This window comes from Rhinolophus hipposideros (genome assembly GCF_964194185.1).
Source record: "Rhinolophus hipposideros genome assembly, chromosome: 16".
Taxonomy (NCBI): Eukaryota; Metazoa; Chordata; class Mammalia; order Chiroptera; family Rhinolophidae; genus Rhinolophus; species Rhinolophus hipposideros.
In genome coordinates, this window is record NC_138062.1 from 57,020,083 (window position 1) to 57,045,245 (window position 25,163).

General features: G+C 56.5%; 1 protein-coding gene across 3 annotated transcripts in view; it reads left to right on the forward strand.

Annotated features, from left to right (window-relative positions):
* The window catches only part of MLLT1 (MLLT1 super elongation complex subunit), a 64,265-nt gene extending 45,399 nt beyond the window's left edge, over positions 1-18,866 (forward strand). The window contains exons 5-12 of one of the 3 annotated variants that reach the window (XM_081076147.1): positions 1,979-2,104; positions 6,004-6,558; positions 10,727-10,814; positions 12,558-12,678; positions 15,057-15,156; positions 15,508-15,579; positions 15,781-15,852; positions 16,068-18,866. In XM_081076147.1, coding sequence (XP_080932273.1) covers positions 1,979-2,104; positions 6,004-6,558; positions 10,727-10,814; positions 12,558-12,678; positions 15,057-15,156; positions 15,508-15,579; positions 15,781-15,852; positions 16,068-16,196 — 1,263 coding nt within the window. In that variant the 3' untranslated portion in view covers positions 16,197-18,866. The remainder of the gene's footprint in view (positions 1-1,978; positions 2,105-6,003; positions 6,559-10,726; positions 10,815-12,557; positions 12,679-15,056; positions 15,157-15,507; positions 15,580-15,780; positions 15,853-16,067) is intronic. The other 2 variants (XM_081076148.1, XM_081076149.1) reach the window with 2 other exon arrangements.
* Positions 18,867-25,163: the final 6,297 nt, after the last annotated feature.

Consider the following 25,163-nt stretch of genomic DNA (forward strand, 5'->3'; position numbering starts at 1 on the left):
GGGCTCTTCACCCTCAGTGAGGGCTGCCCAGAGAGCTGGTTGGCTCATCAGGAACTTTCTCGCCCTTTGGGGTTATGGGCCTTCAGGGCTTGCCCTGGGCTGATGGCAAAGCATTGCTCTCTGGTCTAGGAGCAACCTGGGGCCTTTATGGGACAGTGTCACCCAAGACTTGAGTTGTGGCCCTTGTGTTAGCCAGTTTCTGGAGCTGTGAGCATCCCCAGTGGGGCTGGCATTGGCCATCTAGTGGCAGATGACTGCAGAGCCCACCGTGCTGATGGTGGTGCTAGAACTGGAGGAGCTCAGCGTCTGTAAGGGCTGAGAAGTGCTTTCTGCACCGCCCCTGGCTGCTGGGCACTTGGGTTCTGTAATTCCTCGTGTGAGGTTCAGACACCTCCTCAGCGGCGAGCAGAGTGGCTGGGCTGGTTTTTGGACCGTCAGAGGCCAGCCCTTGGGGCAGGCGGCTGCCTGTTCCCTCACAGCGTTGTGTCTTGTCCTTTGCCCCTTCTGCGGCTGAAGGTCAGTATTTCCATCTGGTGAGGCGCGTCCTTAGGCAGCCCTGTGCTGGAGGTGGAAGTGGGTCCATTTATTTACTTTACCTTTTCTTAAAGGGCTGTTAGAAGGAGAGAAGAGAGACACAAGGCACGCTGCATTGTTCCAAATAGTGTCAGTCTAGGACATTCCTGTGAAGGAGAGAAGAGAAAGGGCAACGAAGGAAATGAATGGATGAGCGCAGGCCTCTGAGAGGACCTGTCTGCTCTCCTGGGGTGTCAGTGGCTTCTCTATCCCTGTGCTTGTCCTTGCTGGCCTGAGTGCGTGCTGATTTCCTGAGGCCTAGGGAACCTCGGCCACACCGGCCAGGGGCAGCTGGGTTTTAGGTGAAGAGTTGTGGTCAGACAGGCTGCTGAGCAACTCGGCTTCCGGCTTCAGTGCCTCGGAGTCGGGGTGGGGGTGGCACAAAGGGCTCCACTGCTCTTCTTTCAACCTGGTGTCCCCGTGACCATGACCGGGCATTACATCAGCCTCCTCAGATGAAAGGTGCAGCTCCTGAAGGACCCAGGAGCTGGAGGTTATTAATGATGTGTGTTCTACCAAGCTAAGGGCTTTTTTCTTTCTTTTTTTAATGTGCACTTTATTCTTTTGTTCTGTCTCATTGTCCTCTGAAAGGCCCCCTCTGAGTGGCTGCCCGCTAATAGTGTGAACTTCCAGTGTCGGTATTTCGGGAACTTGCCGCCGAGTCTTCTCTCCCTTCAGCAGGTGCCACGGGAGCCTTGCTGGACCTGAGCAGGTGTTTCTGGGAGCACCTCCTGGCAGGAGCCCAGGTCCTCCCTCCTAGTAGTTAACAAGGGGCAGCGCGCACTTCCTCCCCTGCAGGCTCCAGCGCGGTGGCTTTTGCAGAGAGCTGGGCCCGCCCCTGTGCAGTTCCCTGCTGCTCGGCCTCGCTGCTGGCGCCCTGTTTCAGTCAGCTTGGCGCACCTGAGAGTGGAGGAGGCCTGGTCCTCCAGGAGATGCGGGACCCGGCGAAGTCACACACGCGCACGTCCAGCAGAAGTTGCTTCCTCCGTGTCTGCCTGGCTTCTCACCTTTCTGCTTCTGGTCTTTCGTAACCGCAGCGCTCAGGTCAGCTTTGGCCACAGCTGCCGCCTTGTGCTTCTCGCACCCTCCGCCAGTCTTCTTGGCGCAGAGCTCTCCTCCCCGAGGTCGCACCAGCTGCACCCGGGCCCAGCCATCCTGGGACTCCGCTTCTCTTCCCTCTCTACCGCGAGCCTGCTTCTCTCCAAGCACTCAGCACCCAGCCCCTCATGGAGGAGATGCCTTTGACTCTCGTGGGAAAGTGATGCCCAGCTCTCCGTGGCCCCTCACCCAGAAGGAAGCTCCTACACCTCTAGCCACACTCCCACAAGCCGAATTCCTCTTGCCCGTCGGATTTCCAGCCTGCCTCCTTGCTCGTTGATAACGTCTGTCTCTTCTTTATCACTAGGTGATGGTAATGCCCGAAGGAGCAGAAACGGTGTCCAGGCCCAGTCCTGACTACCCCATGTTACCCACAATTCCACTCTCTGCCTTCTCTGACCCCAAGAAGACCAAACCATCCCACGGCTCCAAGGTTAGTGAGGTGGAAGGCCCAGTTACGAGCGGAGGGTCCTGGGCGCAGGGCACCCCTCTGCTTAGCTGGGCCTTCTGTCCCTGGATTCCTTCCCTTGGCATCTTCCTCTTGGAGCAATCCGTGCTCCCCCGGCTGCTTTCCACCACTTAGTCAGAAGGGCCAGCCCTTCCTGGATGGCACAGAGCAGCCTGGTAATCGCAGGCTCTTCGCCCTGTTCCTCTTGAGGCCAGACAGCCCGCCCTGATGTCCTTCCTCCCGCCGACCACTTAGGCACACCCCCGAGACAGTGTCACGTGGTTGGGAGCCATGGACGGAGTGTGTCCACTGCAGCCGCCACTGCCCCCTCCTCCCGCTCAGGCCCCCCAGCTCAGCCAGGACACCCTGTCTACCAGGGCTGGGTGCTTCCTGCCCGGGCTGTTCCAGGCTTGGCTTTTTTCTCTGGTAGCAGCTCCCGGCAGAGAAAGCTTACTTGGGGGAAGGGCCAGGTGGAAGCATGTGGTGAGCAAGCTGATTGCCCCCAAGAAGAAACGTTTTATCGTCTTCTCAGACCCGTCAGGCAGGTGGCTCTCTGCCTTCTTGAGAGCATTCTCTCTGACCCACCCTGCAGTGGCCACCAAGGCCCTTCTGACAGTGTCCCCATGTGCACATAGGCTCCTAAGTGTGCATGTCGTTCCGCTGCCACCGCCTACGTAGCTCTGTGGCCCGGAGGCCGGCCTCCATCTGGCTCTCAGGACAGCTGCTTGTCTTCGCGTCACCGACCTCACAAGTTTATCCGCTTCTCATCTTTGCATTTTCCTTGCTTCACTCACCTGCTGCATATTGTGGGCCTGGGGCGCCCCAGGTAGGACAGGCTGAGCTCTCAGGCCATCTTACAGCCTTACTCATGAGCAATGCTGCAGGAGAGCCATATCACCCAGGCAAGCTCTTTCTGGCACTTTCCACAAGGCCAGTCAGTCTCGGAAATCCTCAGATTCATCTGACTTAAACCCTCAGGACACATGAGGCCAGAGTCTTAAGTCCGGAATACAGTTCTGGGGGGTCTTCCCCACGCCAGCCTCCCGGGCCCATCTATTCCTGAGGTCAAATGGAAGAGACATTCTTGCTAGAGATCTTGGCAGCTTCTCTTTCAGCCACTCACAGTTTTCCAGAAGTCTGTGCAAAATAGGAAGGGTAGGATTTGTCATTTCTTCTGTACATGTCACTTGCAAGTCACCCAAAACCCTGTGAAGAGGTGCCCTCCAGGTGGCAAGGACACTCCAGTGGCCGGTGGGGGTGCTCCTGGCATCTCTCACCAGAGTGTTCTTGCGACCCCCCCAGGGGAGTCCCTGGGCCAGATGGGTGTATCTGTGAGGCCCAGAGGCCTGTAGGCAGGGTCCTTGGTCTCCACCCCACGCTGTCCCAGCGTCTCTCTGCAGCCACCTGGCCAGTGTGGCTTAGAAGGTGCCTGCGTAGGTTTCTCAGGCAGTGCACGGCAGGTTCTTCTCTACTGGTGGCTTTCCAGGAACCCCCCTCTGTCTGTTACGTCGTCCTGGCTTCTAGGCTGCCAGCCTCACTCTGCTCTTCTAGCAAGTCGGGGCCTGCACGCCAGCCTCTTCCTCCAGCTGAGGACCTTCCTTTGGGCGCTGGCTGTATCCCCATCCCTCCCCCGCCCCAGATTGGTTCTCCACTGCCTGGACCCGAAGAGTGATAGCCAGACCACGTGGCTCCAGGCAGAGAGGGCTGGGAGGGCTGGGGTGGGTCGTACAGGATCCCCAGCTTGGGGGCCACTGGACGGTCTGGCTCTTGTTGCCCTAGGAGGGGTTGGTCCCTGGTGGTCTGTCTCTACCTCAGGGCTCCTCAGAGGGTAGCATGGCAGACAGGGGTTGGAGGCTCCTGAAAGAGGAGCCTGACCTCCGAAGGCTCATACTTTGCGGATGCTGTTTCCTTCGGTTCATGCCCCAGGACACCCCTGGACGTGTACTGGTAGCTTCTCCCTGTCTGACGTCAGCCAGTTGTCCTAGGTGACCTTTCTCCAGCCAGTTGTCCTGAGTGACCTTTCTCAAGAACTTGGTTCTTAGCCATTTTCGGGTCATTGACAGCTTTGAGAATATGACTGCGAGGGGTCCTCGCCCCTGGGAACATACACATTACACTCAGAACTTAGTGTGGGATTGCAGAGAGCCACGTGCAGACTCCCGGGGTGAAGAACTGCTGCTCGGAAGGCCCCTGTTTTCCAGGTGGCCCTGGGCGGCAGTGGGGCTCCACTGACCCCAGGGCTGGGGGGCGCGGCAGGAGCTGCGCCGAGGCCTTTGGTGGGCATGTCCGTCAGGTGTGCTCTCGCCCTGCCCCTTGGGGCTGGGACCAGCTCTTTCAGCCCAGGCGGGTTCCCTGACACTGTGAGAAGAGGCTGGAATTGCATGTGGGGTCTCTGCATCCTGCTTCCCTCGGGGGAGCAGCTTGCTGGGGAGCAGAGACCCCCGAGACTGGCCCCATTCCGGGTGCCAGCCCTGAAGGGGATGCCCCTTTAGATGGTCAGCTGGGGGCTTGTGATGTGAGTATCCCTTCCCACTGCCCTGATGACGGAGAGTCATTTCTCCAGGGAGGTGGCAGGAGCCTAAGGCCATGCAGGCTGTCCCTGACCCTTTGGCCCTTCTGTGGGTTGTGGATTTGCAAGATGGCGACCGAGTAGATCCGAGGTTGTCGAGGCTGTGCCGTCTGTCCCTGCGGCTCTTTAGTGGGGCGTTCTGTCATTGGGTCCTCAGCTGGGCTGGGACGGGAGGAAACAGAGGCCTCTCCTTTGGGCATTTAGCTGGCTCACCCATCCCCTCGGCACTTGGTGAGCTGGCAAAGTGTGGCTGCCTCAGGTAGTGCGGGCCACCCTCGGGGTCTGGCCGCTGTGGGTGTTCTGGTGAGCTTTGAGCTGAGGGCCTCTGGGCCCAGCCGGGCACCTGGCTGACCGAATCGGGAAGGAGCCCTAAGCAGCTGACAGCAGCGGGCACCTGTCGAGCTCCTGGATGTGTGGGGTAATGAAGGGGTATTGATAGGGAGAAGGCAAACAGGGTGCCAGACGGGGCTCCCCCCTCAGGGTGCGCTGGCTGTGCGGGGGTGGCTGCAGCCCCCTTGATTGAGCGCTCGCTGTCGGCCAGGCCCTGCACCGTCACCGGTGAGGTAGGTGGTCTTGCCCTTGTTGAGTGGAAGCACAGGCACACGGGGTTGGTGGCACCCGGCCTGGCCTTCCTGGCAGCCCGGAGCAGGGTCGCTCGCTGCCGCTGACCCCAGCTGGACCTGCACAACCTGCCTGACCCTCCCTCATGCCTCTGCATTTCCCAGGAACCGTACGTGTTGTAGAAGAGCTGCCCGGGCAGCTTGGATTCCGAGAGGTCTAGGAGCCGTTGGTCCTGCACAGCACTTGGGAACCCAGCGGGCACTCGGTCCTAGCCCTGGGGTCACAGGATGCTGTGCCTGGCTGTGCACTGAAGCCAGAGCTGGGCCAGGCAGGCGGGGTGGGGGTGCCAGGCAGGAGGCACGCAGGCTCTGTGGTGGGGACAGAGAGGGGGGCCCGCTAGCACCCCCAGCGGGGAGCTGCGAGGTGTCGGAGTGGGAGCGGGTCTGTGTGGCTGCCTTTCTCTGTCTGACTCACCGTGTGCTCTTCTTGAATCCCTCAGGGAATGTCAGTTCAATTCAGAGGGGAGTCTTAGCCTGCAGTCGCCTGGGACCTGCTGACACTTCCTAGTAGTTTAAAGGGACAGCTCCATTTAAAACTCTCACCTGCTGCCTTACTTTTTCGCTTTTTGGAAGATTTTCTCTAGCTGAGTCTGAATCAGGTGGATTATACTTTGTAGGGGTCGGGGGAGGCGGAGCAGGGCGACCCCGAGATGCCGTTTGATTGTGTCTGTCTCCCTTCCTTCCCGGCACTTCAGGACGCCAGCAGGGAGAGCGGCAAGGCCTGCAAGGCCCACAAGGCAGCCAAGGAGCACCGGGAGCGGCCGCGTAAGGACTCGGAGAGCAAGGGGGCCTCCAAGGAGCCGGAGCGTGAGCAAGCCCGGAGTGCCAAGGATGCTGCCCGGAAGCTGGGCGAGGGCCGGCCACCCAAGGAGGAGAAGGCCCCGCCACCCAAGGCTGCGTTCAAAGAGCCCAAGATGGCCTTGAAGGAGACCAAACTGGAGAGCCTGTCCCCCAAAGGTGGCCCCCCGCCGCCGCCCCCGCCCAAGTCTTCCAGCAAGCGGCCGGCCGCCGCCGACTCACCGAAGCCCAGCGCCAAAAAGCAGAAGAAGAGCAGCTCCAAGGGGTCCAGGAGCGCCCCCAGCACCTCGCCCCGCACCTCGTCTTCCTCATTCTCGGACAAAAAGCCGGCCAAGGACAAGGGCAGCACCAAAGGGGAGAAGATCAAGGCCGAGAGCGAGCCCCGGGAGATCAGAAAGCCCCTGGAGGTGGAGGAGTCCAACTCAGAGGATGAGGCCTCCTTCAAGACTGAGGTGAGGTGCCTGCCCCACCCATCTATCCGCCACCCCTGTCCTCATCCTGTGTCCCGGCTCTGAGCCGTGGGAAACCTGTAGGGGAGGCTGGGACCTGGGCCCTGCTCTCCCACTGGATCCTGGAAGCGTTAGGCATGCCCACGTACCTCGCCAAGCCTCAGTTTCCCCTTCTGTCGGGTGTGATAAAAACTGCCTTGCGAGCACCCTGGAAGTGGTGCTTAGGGAAGGCTGGTTCTGATAAAGCACGATAGTCTGGTGCCTGGGTGCCAAGCACTTCTCCTTGGGAGCCCCTTGTAAGGGCCATGGTCTCGGTGGCCGGGGTGGGCGATCATGTCTTACCTTGCCTGGCTCCCTCCACCAGTGGGGCACGCCTGCGTGTCCTCATCCAGCTGTCCTGGTCTGGAAGATTCATCCTGGCCACTGAGCCTTGCTCGGCTCCGTTCCCCAAGGGCTGGTGGGGTCTGTGACCTCACCATGCCGTCCAGCCATTCCCTCCTGCACACACAGCCCATACACGGGGTTCCGTCATCGGCAAGGCTTATTTTCTAAGCATGGGTCAGAGCCCCTGTCCGGGAGCAGTGTGCTGTCACTGGGAGAGGCTGCTCCTGCGGTGGCATTTCTAGGTGGCACTCTGAAGATCACCATCAGAGACAGCCTGAACCACAAAGGAGCCAGTAGCCTGGGTGGCCACACTCGCTGGGGCCGCGGGTGGTGCTGTCGTCTCTCAGGCCTTGTTTGGCATTGGTGGTCAGAGACCAGGTGCCTGGGTGGAGGGATGGATGGACGGACGGACGGACGAGTGATGGAGTGAGCGATCCCCTCGCCTGGAGCACCGCCTTGGCACTCAGTGGCCTTTTGCTCTTTCTGAACCCTCATTTGCTCTCAAAGGCGGAATTGCTGCTCAGGCTCTCTTGGGACTTTGAAAGTGGTCCCCAGAGACAAAGCCAGAGCTGTTGTGTTAGCAAAACGGATGTCATGAGTGTGTCGCTTCCCAGGGTGCCCATTGGAGGCGACACCACTGGGAGCGATGATTCAGCCCAGAGGTAACTGCGCCCACCAGCTTAGGGGCACACGGAGTTGGTGGTGCTGTGTGCCCAGGCTTCTCACGGATTGGAGACACTGTCTGCCAGGGAACCCATGGGGGCAGGACCCTAGAATGCCTCTTATTTGGAAGGCTCCTAGCCGTCAGGGCCATCTCAGTAGCCCACTGGGCTGTTGCAGGTTCTTTGGGCACTAAACAGTGCCCCAGTCGATCTGTCGTCTGTCTCATGTCTGCTCAGCACCCAGAGCTCTGGGTAGGTGCCTTTTCTTTTGTCGACCCCAGAGGCTTCCAGGTGAGGCCTTGCGGCTCCCGAGGCTGGTGCACCTACATGGGGAAGAGATGGAGGCCTCCACCGGGGCCCTGGGTGTCCATGCTGACATCTGCCTGTGATTGTCCTGAGCACTTGGGACCCTGGGAAGGCTCTTCCCCAGGCCCTGCTGCTCAGAGTGGGCTGCGTGTCTGGCATCTGTGCCCTTGGCGCCTCGGACCTCTCGTGGAAGCCGGGGGGGGGGGGGGGGGGGCGGGGTGCAGGGCAATTTCCCGGCAGAGCCTCACGGCCCAGCCTTTGAGACTGCTGAATGACAGGACTTAGCCACTTGAGGTCCATGCAGGTGTGAGACACAGGCCACCAACAGGATGCCCGGGGCTCTCTAGGTCTACAGGACGGTGACTCAGTGACATTTCCCAACCCTGGGACCTGGGCAAGGCACAGATGCCTGTGGCGGAGGAGGTGAGACAGCCTTCCAGAGCCAGGCCTCCCAGCCTCTTCTGACTGTGTCAGGCCATCCCACCCTGGAGGCCGGTGGATCGCCACCACTGGACCGCTGTGGCCTTGGCGTGGAACCTGAGTCACCTCCTCCTGCTTGCTCCTGAGATGTGGTCGCATGGCTCCTCATCTGAGTCCGTGGGTCGAGCCCCCAGCTCCTCCAGCTGCTTGTCTGTGGTCTCTCTGGCCCGTGGGGTCTGGTTCAGTCATGGGCCCAGGAAGGCTGGGAGCATTAGGCCCCTCTTCTCTGTCCTCCTTCTGGACACTGTGTGTGGCCGAGCACCGAGATGCTTTGGCAGCAGTCTCAGCGACCCCTTGTGGGCATTCGGATCCACACCTCTAGGCTGTTTGGCTGAAACCAATTCCACCCCTTGGATTTGTATTGAAGGAAAAGGGGCAAGTGCATCTGAAAAGCTTGACTGACTTGCTCTCCTCCGCCACCCCCATCAACACACACAGCACAAGGTCCAGAGTGGCCTCTTATGGCTCCTGCTTTCCGAGCCTGCTGCCTGCACACTGGGCGGCCACCACCCTGGGTCCAGCTCCTGGCCTGGCCCTGCTATTTTCTGTCAGCTTCACGGACCCTGCCACCCATGACCCCGGCCCAGGAGGTCTGAATTCTCTGCCCCAGATGTCAGAGGCACTATGGGCCTCAATCTGCATGTGCTGATGGCTGACACAGTCATGCTCAGCAGAGGCCCCGGGGCAGCTTTCACAGATGGGAAACTGAGGCTTAAAACCGGGGATGGCTTTGGCCAGTTGGTGTGAAAGCCAGAACCAGAACCCCTGAACCAGAATAAGAACTCAAGGGTCTGCATACAAGAGGGGCCACCTGGCTCAAGGCCTGTTGTTAAGGGTTGTGGGGGTCACACTGGTCTCTCTAGCAGCCCCACAGTGGGCAGTAGTTGATGTCCAGGTTTCCGGGGTCGGTTCCCAAGGGAACACGTTTGCCATCCTGAAGGTATGTGAGTAGGGGGCGTTAGCAGTGGTCTGTTGGGAGGGCCTGGAGCAGGTGGGTTAGGCCGTGGCAAATCCTAGAGAAGAGGCCCCTTAGCTATGTGACGAGTTTGTTTTCCGGTGTCCGGGTCAGTCTCTGGGTCTATTGAGTGAGCAGACTTGTGCCTTCCTGGGTCCCCTCTGTGTGCTGGGGGCTGCCCTTGGCCCACAAACCATTGGGAGGGTCAGGGTCTCCTCTCACATGGCATGTGCCGTGACTGGGCAGACGCTGCTGGGTAACCCTGGCCCGCCTCCCGGTCCCCTCTTTCCTCTCAACACGGGGAGGTGGCTGGTCCCAAGTGCTCACGCTGCTCCATTCCTTCAGATGGCTCCCTGAGGCAGCCTCCCGGGGGCCTGGGCTGCTCCAGGCCAGGCAGACTTTCTAAGCTGTGGGCTTTGGCCTTCTGCCCTTCAGAGCCGGTGCTTGTGCCACAAGCCTGTTGCCCACTCAGCCACACGCACCTCCCAAACAGCCTGTTGGCAGACACCACAGCCCCATTCTGGCTCAGTGCTCTCTTCAGCCAGGCCAGAGGCCCCTTTTTCACAAAGGAGTCAGAAGTGACCGGTTCCTGTCCACTGGGGAGGTGCAACCCCCAGTCGTCTTGCCCCGGGTAGCCTACCTTCCAGGGGTTAGTTTTGGCTTTTACTGCCCCCTGGTGGCTGTGTCGGGGGGGGGGACCTGCTCTGGGTACTGTGGGGCCAGGCTGGAGTCCACTGTGTACTCAGCTGCTTGTCACATGTGTACACTCATCGTCACCTCAGGGCAACCTGGTGGGTGGCAGCAGCAGGTGGCAGGGAGATGGCTTTTTTCATCACTCAGCCTCGGGACAGGCTGTGAGGAAACAAGGAGCAGAAGGCGAAGCTGGGTCTCTGTGCCTGCCTTTCCTGTTCCAGACCTTTCCACTGTTCCCGAGGCACCACAGCCAGCTCTCAGCAGAAGAAGGCAGGGCCCACAGACGAGCAGTCACAGATGTGCTGCCCTCCCTTTCATGGAGAGCCCAGTTCTCTGTCCTCCTGCCCAGGGGCAGAGGAAATGGAGATGTGATCTGAGCTCCTGGAATGGCTAGAAAGCTAAAGTTCCTCAGTGGAAGAAGAAAGGCCATTGCATTTCCAGTGAAAACTGGTGGCGTCGTGGGGCTGGGTGCCGTGGACTGAGGGTATGTGTGCACGGTCCTCCTGTCGGCCTTGGGCCACGGGTGCTCGGGACCTGGAGGCTCTGGGAGCTTTTGAGTGAGTTTCTGGGGGGAGACCCAGCTGTGTGTTGCCTCTGCCAGAGTACCTTTGTTGCCTGCTCCTTTTTCTTGGACTGAGATTGTTCTTGTCTTCTCTGCGTGCTGTCCTGTCCACCCCATTGTGGGGTGAAGTCTGCCCAGTCGAGCCCGTCCAACTCCAGCTCCAGCTCTGACTCAAGTTCAGATTCGGATTTCGAGCCATCTCAGAACCACAGTCAAGGTGGGTGATGAAAAAGGAAAGAGACGGAAGGTTTTCTATGGCTTACTGCTATGGGAGCAGCCCCTGGCTCTCCCCAGAGGTCAGAGGTCGGTGGGATACTGAGTTTGCTATCGAATTTGAAAGGTTCACGAGCAGTTTCCTGAAGTGATTGACTTTTGCTTGGGGGCTCACTCCATGCCTCAGTTTCAGCCGCTGACACTGCCAGAAAAACCCACTGACACCTTCTCCTAGGGCGGGGAGTGATGGAGGAAGGCTTAGAGTGATGGGGGGACGGGGAGATGCCGGAGGTTCCTGTCCGGGCCCAATTACCCTCGGCATTTCTTTAGCAAACAACTGCTTGTCCACTCTGGGCTCTCAGAGATCCATGTCCATAGGTTTGGGAAGCGCAGGCAGTCTGTCCTAAAAAGAAGAGCAGAAATGGGTCACCTTACCACCAGGTGTGGGGAGTCTGCTCCTTCTGCTGTCCATGCCTGGGCCGTCCCCGCTTGTATGACCAGGACTTCAGGCTGTGCTGAGGAGGTGCCGGCATGGGGCTGGCAGAGAAAGACCCCTGTCTGATTTGGGCCCTACCCGTGGCCAGGTACCCTCCTTATCAGCTCCTCCCAGACCGAGGCGGCATCAGCTCCTGTGCCCGCACTCCCACCCTGTGCCACCCCAGCCCTGCTGTCCTGGATCAGGGCACAGTGGGGCTGGCTGCCACTCCAGCCTAGACCCCCAGCAGTCTGCATTTCTGCCTTTTCCCTGCAGAATCCGGGGGGTGGGGGCTGGGAGGAGAGAGCATAAGGGCTGCCCCAGAGTGAGAAGGGCCTTCCTCGGGTGCAGGGTGGGCCTGGGTGCTCCCAGCCTGAAGGCTGTAGGTGTGAGAAGCTGATGTACCCATCAGCTCAGCCGACACCACCACCTGCCCTCAAACCGGAAGCAGTTCTTCTGGGGCATTGGACCAACAGTCTCCTCCCTCCGTCGCCTGAAATCCTTGTTTCAGGATTCTGGAGAGCTGGGGGAGGGGAGTGTATGGGGGGTGGTATCTGACCTGGAACTCAGACACTCAGTCACTGAGGGGGCCTGGGGGATGGGGTGCTCAAAGCCCACACTCTCTCCAAGGGTTCTTATCTACAGGGAAGGGAGGGGGAACCTGCTGAAGCGGGATCATGTGACCAAGGTAATTGAGGGCTTTGTGTCCCTCTGTTGCCTTGGTAACAGGAATATAAACCAAGATGCCGTCTGTAGGGGCCTGGAACCGGGTGCCTCTGGAGAAAGGGGAGGACGGTGGGCTGGGAGCAGCAGAGAGGGTTGCTGAGGGTCTGGGCAGGCCTGAGTAGGGGCACAGGCCGGTCAGCGGATCCTGTCGCCTCACCCTCCTGGCAAGGCTGGCTGGTCCTGGCTCCAGGCAGAGGCTCTGATCTCAGCATCCGCAGCAGAGGAGGGCTGCTCCTTTGGCTTTGGCAATGGAAGGGCCCTGTGGTCCTGCCTCGGGCCAGGGGCCAGAGGCCTGCGAGCAGCACCCAGAAGGTAGGGGATGTGGGGAGCCAGAGGATCCCTTAGGCAGGGGCAGCCTTGGGGGCAGTTCTTGGAGAGATGGGAGGCAGGCCCCACCTGGCAGAGGGACTTCCTCGGAGGGTTTGCGTGGGTGGTTTTGGGAGTCATGGTGTCAAGCTCCATGTGGCCCTGGGGGTGGGGGAGATGGCCCACTGCAGGGCCCTGGCAGAGCCCTGACCCCCCCCCCCCTCCTTGCCGCCCTCCCAGGACCCCTGCGCTCCATGGTGGAGGACCTGCAGTCGGAGGAGTCCGATGAGGACGACTCTTCATCAGGCGAGGAGGCCGCCGGCAAGGCGAACGCAGGGAGGGATTCCAGGTGCCCGGGCCGGTGAGGGGCGAGTGGGGTGGGGGATCCGGGTGGCTCTTCTGAGGTTGAGGGGCTTCAAGGAGGCAGGGCCAGGACAAAGGTGTCCCTGGGCTTGGGGTAAGGGGAACATCCGAGCCTGCTAGAGGGCGCTCCTCCTGGGGGCCACGGCGTCTCTCCTGTTTCATGAAGTGGGGGGCGGGGGGTTCCTTAGGTGGCATCCTTCCTCCTGACACTGGAAGGTGTGGGCTGCCTGGTAGGAAGGGGTGAGATGTTGAGGGACAGAAGTCCAGTCACCATCTCAGAAGTGGAGAGCGGCAGTGCGCGGCAGACCGAGAGCCAGTCCTGGTCTGAGGCGGCGCAGGGGCGGGCGGCTGGCTCTTCTGCTCTCGGGCCTGGGGACCTTTTCCCCCTTCCCCGCGTGTGTGGCATGGGGTGAGGACAGACTCTGAGAACTGTCCTGGGTTCAGCTCACTCGGGATGGCTGGCGTTCTCAGCCTCCAGCTCAGAGCAAACGCCAGCCTTGGCCCCTGTCCTGCAGAAGGGGCAGACTCAGGGGTCACAGCAGCCCAGCTGCAGCCCCTTCTCCCCAGGAGGCTGAGGCCTCTGGGCCTCAGTGGCTCTTTAAGCCTGGCTGGTCCCCGGGTCTGACCCCCCAGGCACAGGGATGCCTGCTAGAGCTTGTCGGTGGTAGTCTGCCAGTACAGCGGCTCGAACCCACTCACCGTCCTGAGAGTGGATGTGGGAGGCTCTGGGACGGCCACTTGGCGGGGAGGGGCCCCGGGCGGCCCTGCAGTCTCCTCGGGTGGGGTTACCAGCACCGGCTCCTGCCCGCTTGGGGCTGGATGCAAGGAACAGGGAGCAGAGAGGGCTCATAGTCGTGGTCCCCTTCTTGAGGGGCTCCCACAGTGGTACAGGGACCAAATGTGCAGAAGCACCTGGAGTGTCTTCTAGGGGCAGACGTGGAAGGCCCGGGGCTTTCCTGGGCACCGGTGGAGGCCGCGTCCATTGTCAGGCAAGGGGCCAATAAGACCCTGATGTTGGCTCTGCAGCTGCTTGGGAGGAGCTGGCAAAGCCCCGTCTCATCCTGGTCTGCTCCCTGGGGCAGCCCGCAGTCTTACCATGGCCTCCAGCCGCTTCCTGGTGGGCCCGGCGAAGAGGGGGAAGCGAGGGGTGCACAGGGCAGTGAGGCCATGCCGGGGTGTGGCTGACTTGCTAGTGTTGCCTGGGCAACAAGGAGACCCCGCTTGCCTTTTCCCCTGGAGTGATCTGTAGCTTGTTAGGCGGAGAGAGCTCTGAGCCTCCAGGGGGGCAGGGGCTCCGGCTGGATGCTCACCATGGGAGAAGTTTGCCTGAGGAAATGAACCACCTTGACCTTGCGGGGAGAAAGACAGGACGCCCAAGGCTCAAGGCTCCCAACCGCACTCCCTCGTGTTTCCTGGCGCTGCATTCATAGGCCTGTTTAGGCCGAGGGGCAGGAGGCAGGCAGGGTTTACCGCGTTGCAATGTGTTGTGGAGGAGTGGTTGTCAGGCGCCCCCTCACTGGATCAATCCCAAATGTCCCTGAGGGACTGGAGACCCCAGACAGAGCGTCTCACAAGGGCAGCCCCCAGAGGAAGAGGGAGGAGTGCAGGGCCATTCTCGGCCTGGGGGGCTAGAGGGGAATTGCTCTCTACATCCCTCGTGCTTCGAGAGATTCTGGACAAAGCTAAAAGGACCGGACTAGCCCATGCTATCCAGACTGAGATCCAGACTGAGGTCTTGAGAGAGAAACATGGTCCTGAGGGGAGGTGTTCCGATTCAGGCCAGCAAGGAAGCTTGCGTAGTGAGTAAACACGCCGTGTGTCACTGTGCACTCCTCGGAGACCTTTTACTGGTGAGGAAATCGAGGCAGAGGTCGAGGACCCTTTCACGGCCCTGCCCGTCAGGAGCTTCGAGGTTGAGCCACCACCAGGCACACCGTGTTCAGGGCCCCGCGCAGACAGGGACGCCGATGTCACTGAGGAAGCCTGCCGGCCAGAGGGAAGCTTCCTGGCAGCCCCACCTGCAGGACCTCGTGAAGGGAGCAGAACTCAGCAGACCCCCGGCCATCAGGCTGGCTGGGGCATCCTGCCGGGTGCGCTGGCCCCGGGAGACCCGCGCCAGGGAGACGCAGCCTCTTAGAGTGCGTGCCTTCACCTCTGGGTGCTTTGCTCTTTGAAGGCAGCTCAGGCACGTTCATTTTTTAAGTCGGCAGTGGCCGCCCAGAGCCAAATGAGGTTGGTTTTCTGAAGTGTAGGGGGAGCAGGGAGCCTAGCCTGTTGGGCGCAGGCTTGGCCCACAGGGAGGGGCCGCCCACTGTTGAGCGAGTCTGGGTCAGGTATTGCTGGTGGAGGCTGACAGGGCTCCTTGTCCTTGTTCAGGTTGAGCTTCAGTGACAGTGACAGTGACAACAGTGCCGACTCCTGCCTGCCCAGCCGTGAGCCCCCTCCCCCGAAGAAGCCACCCCCACCCAACAGCAAGGTGAGCACAGCGGAGGAGGTCGTCCTGGGGGTCAGGTCTCTGTCACGTGCTGGAGGCAGGGCTGACGGCTGGGCCTTTGCTGGGCCTAGGCCTGGGGTTCTCCAGGGGTCCCAGGCTGAGGGGGGAGGGTGCAGAGGTCAGCTTGCACCCCCAGATCCCAGGGGTATATCTTCTCCTCACAATAGGCTTCCCTTCGATTTGGGGGCCAGGGGAGGGAGGACTGGCAGGTCCTGGGGTCCCAAGCTGGCTCTGAACAGTCAACTGTGGCCAGGGGTTGGGGTCAGAGAGCCTGTGGGGGGTTAGGGAGGGGCACAGGTAAGAGCTGATAGCAGACCCGGATTCACCCTGCAGGCGTCAGGCCGGAGGAGCCCCGAGTCCTGCAGCAAGCCTGAGAAGATCCTGAAGAGGGGTACCTATGACAAGGTGGGGGGCTCAGGTGTGGTGGGAGTGGGGGGAAACCCTGGGACCCCAGGACTGGACGGCCCAGCCCAGGCGTGCCAGAGTGCTGGTCCCAGAGGCATCAGGCCCTTCTCTATCCCGAGCCCCATAGCTGACATGGCAGGACCGCGGGTGGGGTCCCACAGGGCTGAGGCCACCCACTGAGTGCCCATCTGTCACCCTCAGGCCTACACGGACGAACTTGTGGAGCTGCACCGGAGGCTGATGGCCCTGCGCGAGCGCAACGTGCTGCAGCAGGTACTGGGACGCAGCCCGCCCTGCCCCTCGCGGTCCTGGCTGGGAACAGATTGTCTCGGGAGTCCCTGGGACAGGCTGCCTGTACGGCCTGCGGGCTGCTGGCCCCCTAACTGCAGCCCTAGGAGCTGCCACCTTCTCTTCGGGTCCCTGTGGGGGGTGGGGCCACCCCGGCTCAACCTCCTGTCCCCTGAAGTGGTCCTGCCACCACCTTCCAGATCGTGAACCTGATCGAGGAGACTGGCCACTTCAATGTCACCAATACCACCTTCGACTTTGACCTCTTTTCCCTGGATGAGACCACCGTGCGTAAGCTGCAGAGCTACCTGGAGGCCGTGGCCACATGACCCTGGGCCGGGTGGCCGGCCCCTGTCGCCGGGGTCCTGGGAGGCCACGTCCGGGCCCCGCCTGCCTTCCTCTCTCTCGACTCGCCCGCCTGCAGCACTGCCTTAGTGACCGCCCTGTCCTCGGCCCACACGGCCAGCTGCACTTTCCTCATTGGCTCCCGGCCTGTCCTCCCCACCAGCTCACCGGGAGCCCTGGGGCCGAGGGGGGTCAGGCTGGTGCCACTGCTGCTCCCCGACACTTAGGGGCTGTCACCTGGGCCCCCCTTGGAAAGCGGCTTGTGTTGAAGGCAGCACTGGGCCTCATTCCCAGAGGGGAAGAGACGTGCCCAGCGGTGGGAGCCTTGCTCCGTGGTGGAGCTCATGGCACAGTGTCACTGCCCAGGCCTTTCTGAGCGGCCGGGAGACCACCTCCAGCCCCCCCAAACGGTTCCGACACACCTACCGCACCCCAGGACCTCAGGGTCCAGCTGCGCCAGGCCGGGCCTTGGCTTGTCCTCCGTGTGAGCCGGACGCAGCCCCTCTGTCGGCTCTCGCTGTGCTGGGACTCCGTGCTGTATAGTTCTCTCTCTATTATATATGTATGTATGCACTGTAGGTACCTGAGCGGTTTCCGGGTGTGCATTTCCGTGGCAGCGGTGCACGTGGGGGGGTGGGGGGTGAGTAAGGCGGGACTTTTAGGTTAAGATGTCTCCACTGGTCTTGTCGTTGGGCTGGAGGCCGAGCCGGAGCGCCCGCTGGCCCTCTCCAGGTGCAGGGAGGAATCCTCCCTCAGTGGTACGAGGACGCCTCGTCCTCCTCCCAGGACGTGGAAGGCATAGCCCAGGTCCCGTGAACACTACGATGGAGCAGGAGGTCTTCCGGCACCTGGTCAGTGTGGCGGCCGTCTCCAGGAGCAGACCTCCCGGGCTCCAGCCAGCTGCAGGCCGCCACTCAGAATGGCAGCCCGGGGCTCGGCCTCTCCCTCCTTCCATAGGATCCTCTTCCTTCTGTTGATCGAGTCTTCGAACTTTGAAAAAAAAATGAGCTTTTGCCAAATAAGACGGGATAGTTTGTGTAGTTTTGCGAGGAGTGAGGAGTGCCAGGACTCAGCCAGCCCCTCGTGCCTGGCCCCCTGCCAGCAGCAGGCCCTCCCAGGCATGCCTGCCTCTCTGGTTTGGGCCCGGCCCTCACCTCTGCCATTCACACTGGTCCAGAGCCCGGAGACTCAATTCCTCGCATGCCCGAGATTCTCCAAGGGCCAGACCGTTTCTCCTCCCTTCCGGCCCACCTTTCAGGGCCAGAATGCCCTCGTGGAGTCAGCCCCCTTTGGGTGGGGCTCCTGGGGGCTGGAGGCCTGTTTACTCAGCCTCTGTTCCCCCCAGACCTCGACTCAAGGTTCCTCTAGTCGTCTGCCCCCACCCCCCGACTTTTGCCCTGAATGACATGTGGGAAAAAAGGAGTGGGAGCCCCAGAGGGGGCTCACCTCCTCTCTCTAACCCACTGTCAGTCAGCCCCTTCTCCCCCCAGTTACAGAGTTCCAACATGGGGAGCGCCATGCTTCCCTTCCCTGTGGTCCTCGACTCTCATGTCCGTGTTCTCATTCTGTCTGTCACTCTCTGGGGAGCCCCTCCTCCAACGCTTCCCTGAACTCCAGCCTCCCTGCAGCTCTCGGGGAAGGCCCGAGATTTTTCAGAGGAAACCACCATGTCTCCTTGCCACCATTGGGATTCTCTCCTTACCCCGCTGCCTTGAGATATTAGGAAAAGGTCAGGCCTGTGTGACAGGCCCTGTGCTGTCACCAGTACTCCAGGCCAGCAATACTCCAAAATGGGCACCTTTCTTTGGAAAATCTCCAAGACATTGGATGGAAGGAACTGGCCTGACACAGGCTGCTCCAGAAGGCAGCAGTTGCCCGGCCCTCTCCGCACAGAGGCTGCCGGGCGTCACAGGCGGAGCCCCAGCCAGTCAACAGCACAGGCCTTTCTCCTTCAGGAAGATCTCCTGGAAGGGGCATCAGGCTCCACACAGCGACACAGGCATCCGCCTGCTCTGGAGCCGGGCTCTCCCTGGAGGCAGCTGGAGAAAGGCTCCTGGGCCCACCTTTTATGCTGTTTCCAGGGCCTTAGGAAATACCGGCCCGTTTTTCAGTTACCTCCTCTGGCCAGAAGGCCTCCAGTGCTGTCCTCTGGAGCTGCTCTGGGCCCAGTGCTGGCCTGTGACCACCTGATGGACGTGCCAGGCAGCCAGGGCCCCGATGGCAGCATTCCCAGCTGCTCCCCTTCCCCACCCCCAGCTGCCCGGCAGCTGGGCCCACTAGGGCTCCGGGGACGCTTCCATAGGAAGGGGCCAGCACTTTGTGATTGCCGCGTGTTTAGTGTTAAGCCCCCTGCCCCCAGTGCAAATCCCTGTGTTTCGCTATCTCCTGAACAAAATGTAAACCAACGCCTGAAAGCAAAAGGTATCGAATACCTTTCTTACCCATAAGGGTTTTTACAAAGAATGTGTCTCACTAGGAACTAGGACACTCATCAGCCCGAGACCAACTCCTGGATAAAAGGAATAAGGAGAACCGTGTTTGTAATAAGTTACAGGATTGTTTCTGTCCTGGATTTTAAACTTTTTGTTAAATTGTGAAATTATGGATGAATTTTATAGAAAAAAAAGTGAAATAAAGTCAGACGGGAAAGCAGACCGATGTGCAAGGCCTCGTGCATCCGCTTGGAGTTATGTTATGGAGTCGGGGGGGGGGCGACACACAGTACCGTGGGCCCCCTGCCCTCTCTCCCTGTCGCAGTGATTCCAGATCAGTGATCAGGAAGAGAGGAGCGGGTTAGGCCAAGCCTGGGGGGCAGCAGTGGGGACAGGGAGTGTGAGCAAGGTTGTTCCCCTGGAAGAATAGAGATAGTGCCACTGGAGATGGGAGAGAGGCAATATGGTGGAGAACTTGGTCTCAGCTCTTGCTTTTGATGATATGTTCTTTCCTTGGTGGCTGGTGGCAAGGTTTGGGTTGAAAAGCAAGCCTGATGTTCAGAAGATGGTTAGATGGTTGGGTGAAAGAATGGAGGGGTCCATGGGAGGGTGGGAGGATTGGTGGGTGGATTGTAGAAAGCTAGATTTAAAAATGTGGGCAAAGGCATCTTTTGTGGAGGCTGGGGTGCCAATCTGCCAGTTTGTCCATGGTGTGTGATGCTCTGGACTCAAGTATGGCAGAGCTGAGTGACCCCACGGGGACAAAGCTCTTGCAGGCCCATTGGAGCAGCTCTGTGCACTGTGTGGGCTCCACTCTCACCAGAGGAGCCAGAAAGTCTATTCTTAAGTGGTTAGCATTGCAGGCCAGTACCCCCGGCCACCTGCGGACAGCAGCTGGGGAGACAGGAGTGGTTCCTCTCCCTTCTAGTTGGCAGCCCAAAATTCCATTTTCAGCATCAGGGCTGTGGCCTCCCCTGCTGATGTCTTTCCTACCAGAGAAAGACCCTGCAGGCCTTTTGGGAGTGTCTGATCTGAGCTCCTGCAGTAGGGATACATAATGAAAGAGAGTCCAGAGTGGTTCTCATGGTTCCCAGACCCCCAAGACACAGTGGAAGGACTACGTAGAAATACAGTAGGGCTCGCTGCAGGCCAGTGCTAAGAATTACGTCACGGATGCTTCACAACCACTCGAGGTTGGTACTGCCCTCAGGATCCCCATCAGCAGATGGAACAGCATCTAAGAGCTGACTTGCCTACATACAATATACAATATTACCTATGACAATATACAGCTAGTAGGTGCATTTCTAATTTTAGTATATGTGCTGCCGAAGCGAGCACTGTAGGTGCATTTCTGAGACTCAAGCCCAGGTGTGTGTTGTTGCTTATGACAGTCCATACTTTTTTTTGTATTTACTCACATAATTGCCCCTTGTGTCACTCTTCTTTCAGTGGTTCCCTCTGCTCTCTCATCCCTTAAGCCTGAAGAATTCTTAGTAGCATTTCGTTTAGTGCAGCAATGAATTCTCTCAGCTGTTTATCCAAAAACATTTTCATCTCACCTTTATTTTATGAGGATATTTTTGCTAGCTATATAATTCAAGGTTGGCAGATGTTTACCTTCAAAACGTCACCCCCTTTTGGCTTCCATTGTTCTTGTTGAGGAATGAGTAGTTAAGTTTCATTGTTGCCCCTTTGAGGATAATGTGTCTTTTGTCTCTGGTGCTTTTTTGTTTGTTTACAGCATCGATTTATTCTCACAGTTCTGGGGTTCAGAAGTCTGAAATCAGTTTCATGGGGCTAAAATCAAGGTGTTGGCAGGCCTGCGTTCCTTCTGGAAGGTGTAGGGGACAGTTCATTTCTTTGCCTTTCACAGATTGCAAAGGCTGCTACAGTCCTTGGCTTGTGGCCGTTTCCTCCATCTTCAAATCTCTCTGTGACCCCTACTTCTGTTATCACTTCCTTCATGCTGGTACTCTTAAGATTTTCTTTTTGTGTTTTAGTCAGAAACAGTTTTGTACATTTTGGTGACTTGTTTCTTTTATCAGTATGACACCTCTGTCCCTTTTAAATATTGTTTAGAATTTTTATCAAATCTTACATTTTGAATTTATATTTTGCTGATGCAGGCACAAGTCTGAAAGTTCCAAGGGCATGTGCACAGTGAGCGACGATCCTCATCCTGCTTCTTTCCCTTTTTCAGTTTCTTATGCTTCCTTTGAGAGGCATCTGCATGAATTCTGCTAATTCTTAGCAGGTACTGGCCTGCTGTGTAAAAGACATGCTGCCTTTTACAAATGGTAGCACACTTTTTTCTTAATATATCTTAGAGTTCATTCCAAAGTAGCATGTTCAGTAAATGCACTGTAACTTACATAACTAGTCCTGCTGGTCGTCATTTAGACTTTTTTCTCATGTACTTCCATGACTACCCATAAATACACACGTGGAGGTGTGTGACCTGATCTGTAAGCAATGGCTTTGGCAGTGGACTTCCTATTTTTTCTGCTGGGTTTCTTGGCATTTGTGTGTATGTGTGTTTGTATACTTGTGTGTATTTTTATGAGCTTATAGATGGAATGTAGCGCTTTGCAATGTATTATATTCTCGCAGTTTGCTTTAATTTTTGCTTATGGCATTTCCCCTCATGCTGAAGTCTTATATTTTTATGAGTAAGCTATTTTTTAATTAAAAACTTTTTTCAATTACAGTGGACGTTCAATAGTATATTAGTTTCAGGTGTACAGCATAGTACTTAGACATTTATATAACTTATGAAGTTATCCGCCCAATAAGTCTAGTACCCACCTGGCACCATACATAGATTGTGATATTGACTATACTCCTTGGGCTGTACTTTACATCCCCGTGACTGTTTTGTAACTACCGATTTGTACTTCTTAATCCCTCCACCTTTTTTAACCGTTCCCCAAACCCCCTCCCATCTGGCAACCATCAGTTTGTTCTCCATATCTATGAGTTTGTTTTGTTTGGTGGTTTATTTTGTTTAGATTTCACATGTAAGTGAGATTACATGGTATTTGTTTTTCTCTCACTTATTTCACTTAGCATAATACCCTCCAGGTCCATCCATATTGTTACAAATGATAAGTTTTCATTCTTTTTATGGCTGAGTAATATTCCATTTTATATATGTACCACAATTTCTTTATCCAGTCGTCTATTGATGGGCATCTCAGTTGCTTCCATATCTTATCTATTGTAAATAGCGCTGCTGTGACCATAGGGCTGCATATATCTTTTGAAATGAGTGTTTTGTATTTCTTCATCTGAATACTCAGAAATGGAATTGCTGGATCATAAGATAGTTCTATTTTTAAGTCTTGTGGAACCTTCATACGGTTTTCCATAGCGGCTGCACCAGTCTGCAATCCCACCAACAGTGCGCGAGGGTTCCCTTTTCTCCACTGCCTCGCCAATACTTGTTTGTTGATTTATCGATGATGGCCATTCTGACAGGTGGGAGGTGAGATCTCATTGTGGTTTTTATTTGCATTTCTCTGATGATTAGTGATTTGAGCATCTTTTCATATGTCTGAGGGCCATCTGTACGTCATCTTTAGAGAAATATTCAGATCCTCTGCCCATTTTTTAATCGGATTGTTTGTCTTTTTAGTGTTAAGTTGTATGAGTTCTTTATGTATTTTGGATACTAACCCCTTATTGGATGTATCATTGTTGAATATTTTCTCCCATTCAGTAGGTTGTCTTTTCATTTTGTTGATGGTTTCCTTTGCTGTGCAAAAACTTTTTCATTTGATGTAGTCCCATTTGTTTATATTTTTCTTTGGTTTCCCTTGTCCAAAGAGACGTATCCATATCAAGCTTTCCTTAAATGGTTTTTGGGTTGTTATTCCTTGTCTAGGATAAGGTAAAAAAATAAAACAAAACAGTTCTCTCATGGTTTCTCCCCAGAATTTGATTATTTCTCCCTCCCTCCTTCTTTTCCTCCCTCCCTCCCTCCCATCATTCTTTCTCTCCTCTCAGTTTGTTCCACCTGGAATTAATTTTGCTGTGAAGTAGGGCCCCAATTTTATTTCTGCAATAGCAACACAAGGTGATCCACCCCATGTATTGAATAATCTCTTCCCTCCACTTATTTGAAATGCCATCTTCATTGTATCACTCAATTCCTGCATATATTTGTGTCTGTTCTTGGTTTCTATTTTCTGCATGTCTAATAATGCCCTATCCCCGAGCTTTTAATTACTGATGCTTTATACCTTCTTTAGTATCTGGTAGGGCTAGTCCCCCCTTCATTCTTCTTTTAGAATTTTCCCAGATATTCTTGCATGTTTGTTTTTCCATATAACCTAATCAGCATAAGTTTAAGATATTTTTGTCTTATTTTGAAACTCATATTTATATGCTGTTTTTAATTCTAATTTTTAAAAAGATCCTCGCTGGCATTTGCTGGGCCTTTGGATAATTCCCAGCCATCATCTCTTCAGATGCTGCCTCCCCTCTTTTTCCCTCCTCCTATGATACAGGTTGGAACCTTCAGGATTCACCTGTCAGACCTCTAACCATCTCCCATTGTGTGTACGTTATACCTGTTGGAATTATACCACAGTTTTTGGATATTCTGGTTCTTCCCCCTCCCCTTCTTTCGTTCTTTTTTCTCTGACTTCATGTTTGGGAAGTTTCTACTGACATAGCTTTCAGCTCCCCAGCAGTTATTTCCTTGGCTGGGTCCAGTCTACTGATGAGACCATCCAAGGCCTCTTGGTTTCTGTTACAGTGTTCTTAATTTCTAGCGTTTCCTTTTGATTCTTTCTTGGAGCTTCCAGCTAACAGATGCGTAATTACTCATCGGTTCTTGCACATTGGCCAGAATTCATAGCATCTTAATTGTGGTTGTTTCAAATTCACAGTCTGATAATTCCAAAATCCCTGCCACATCTGAGTCTAGTTCTGATCCTTGCCCCGTCTCTTGTGTTTTTTGCTGTTTAGCATGTGTGGTAGTCTTTTGTTGGAAGTTGGACATGATTTACAGGGGTGAAAGGAATGGAGGTAAATCGGCTTTTAGGGTGTAGTTTCGTGCTTCTCTGTCTAGGAGTTAGGCTGTGTTCACTGTGGGCTGTAGCTGTAGGTGTCGTAAGCTGAAGTTTCTTCAGGCGTCCTTGTTTTTATCTCCTCTGCCCTCATGGGTTTCCCTAGATATTCCTTTGAAAATCAGATCTGAGCCTTGTAGTTCTTTTCGTCTGAAATCCTGTTATTATATAGGAGCCCTATTGATGTGATGGTAAAATACGGAATGTGGGGAAACGTTCTGTCATCTCAGTCTGATAAACTTGTGCCCTGGGACTGTGACCTTCACAGATTCTTCTCAGATTTTTTCTTTTTTCCCATCCTTAGCTGAGAGGTAGGGTAGACAATGCTGGAGTTAGGTGTTTCCCTTCTCCCAGTTCGGGTAGCCTCTGGTAAAAATCCACATTTGTCAGACTTTCGTAAAACAGTTTCTGTGTGAAGGAGAACAGAATGCTCTGAATATGCTTCAAAATGGCTGCTTTCCCCTCCTGCAGGGAGCACCAGATCCTGGAGGGAATACTCATGGATGTGCAGCTACCCCTTCCCCACCCAAGGCTGGGTCTCCGGGAGCTTTTATCTCTCCTGCTCGTTCAGGCTTAGTCTCCCGCAATTAGTCAAGTCCCCTCAGTGTTCCCATCAGATGCTGACTCCAGCAGTGGCTTCTGCTCAGGGTGAGCTGGGAATCTCCATATCTACCTCTCCTGTTCCTGGGGTCGGGGTTTGCCCTGGGACCTCCATTCACTGCTGGATCTAAGAAGAATTGTCAATTTTCAGTTACTCAGTTGAGAAAACAGGGATGACAACTTCCAAGCTCCTTTCCTGTCGGACTGCACACCACTCAGACCACCTGCCTGTGTTTATTTCTCAGGTGCGATTTCCTAGTATTTCTCCAAGGAAATAGCTCTACTTCCTTGGGTGGAAGTCCTGTGTGCAGCCTCTTCCGATGTTGGCCTTCCCCCGATGTTTCGGGTTCTTATTTGTGTACATGACCTTGAAGGAGGGTTCCCTTGAGCATGTCCTGGGCCATGGCGGCCTCTTCAGGCCCCGTCTGAGCCTTGCGTATGGCCGTGCTCCCTATTGGAGCCAGAGGCCCTGCGGTGCAGCTCGATTGTGTCTACGAGTTGATTCTCATCTTTCCTCTGGGCTGGGTGCAGGGTGCTGCAATAGGGACCATTTGAACCACCAGCCCCCCAGGTGGTTCTGAGCAGCCCGCTGTGTGAATCCCGGAACCTGGCCCCAGATGTATAAACCGGGGCTGGTCGCAGCCCTTCCCTCCTCAGGGTGACAGCTGACAGCCAGGAGCTGTTCCTGCACGGCTCCCGGAGGAAGCCACGCCTGCAGCCACAACTTCGCACTTAAAGACTGTGCACGTGTCTCAGAGTAAAAGCAGCTCGTGAATTTCACCCTGTCAGTTTTTGACTCTTCCAGAGCCCTCAGTACAAAACTCCTCACCCACTCGGCACCACT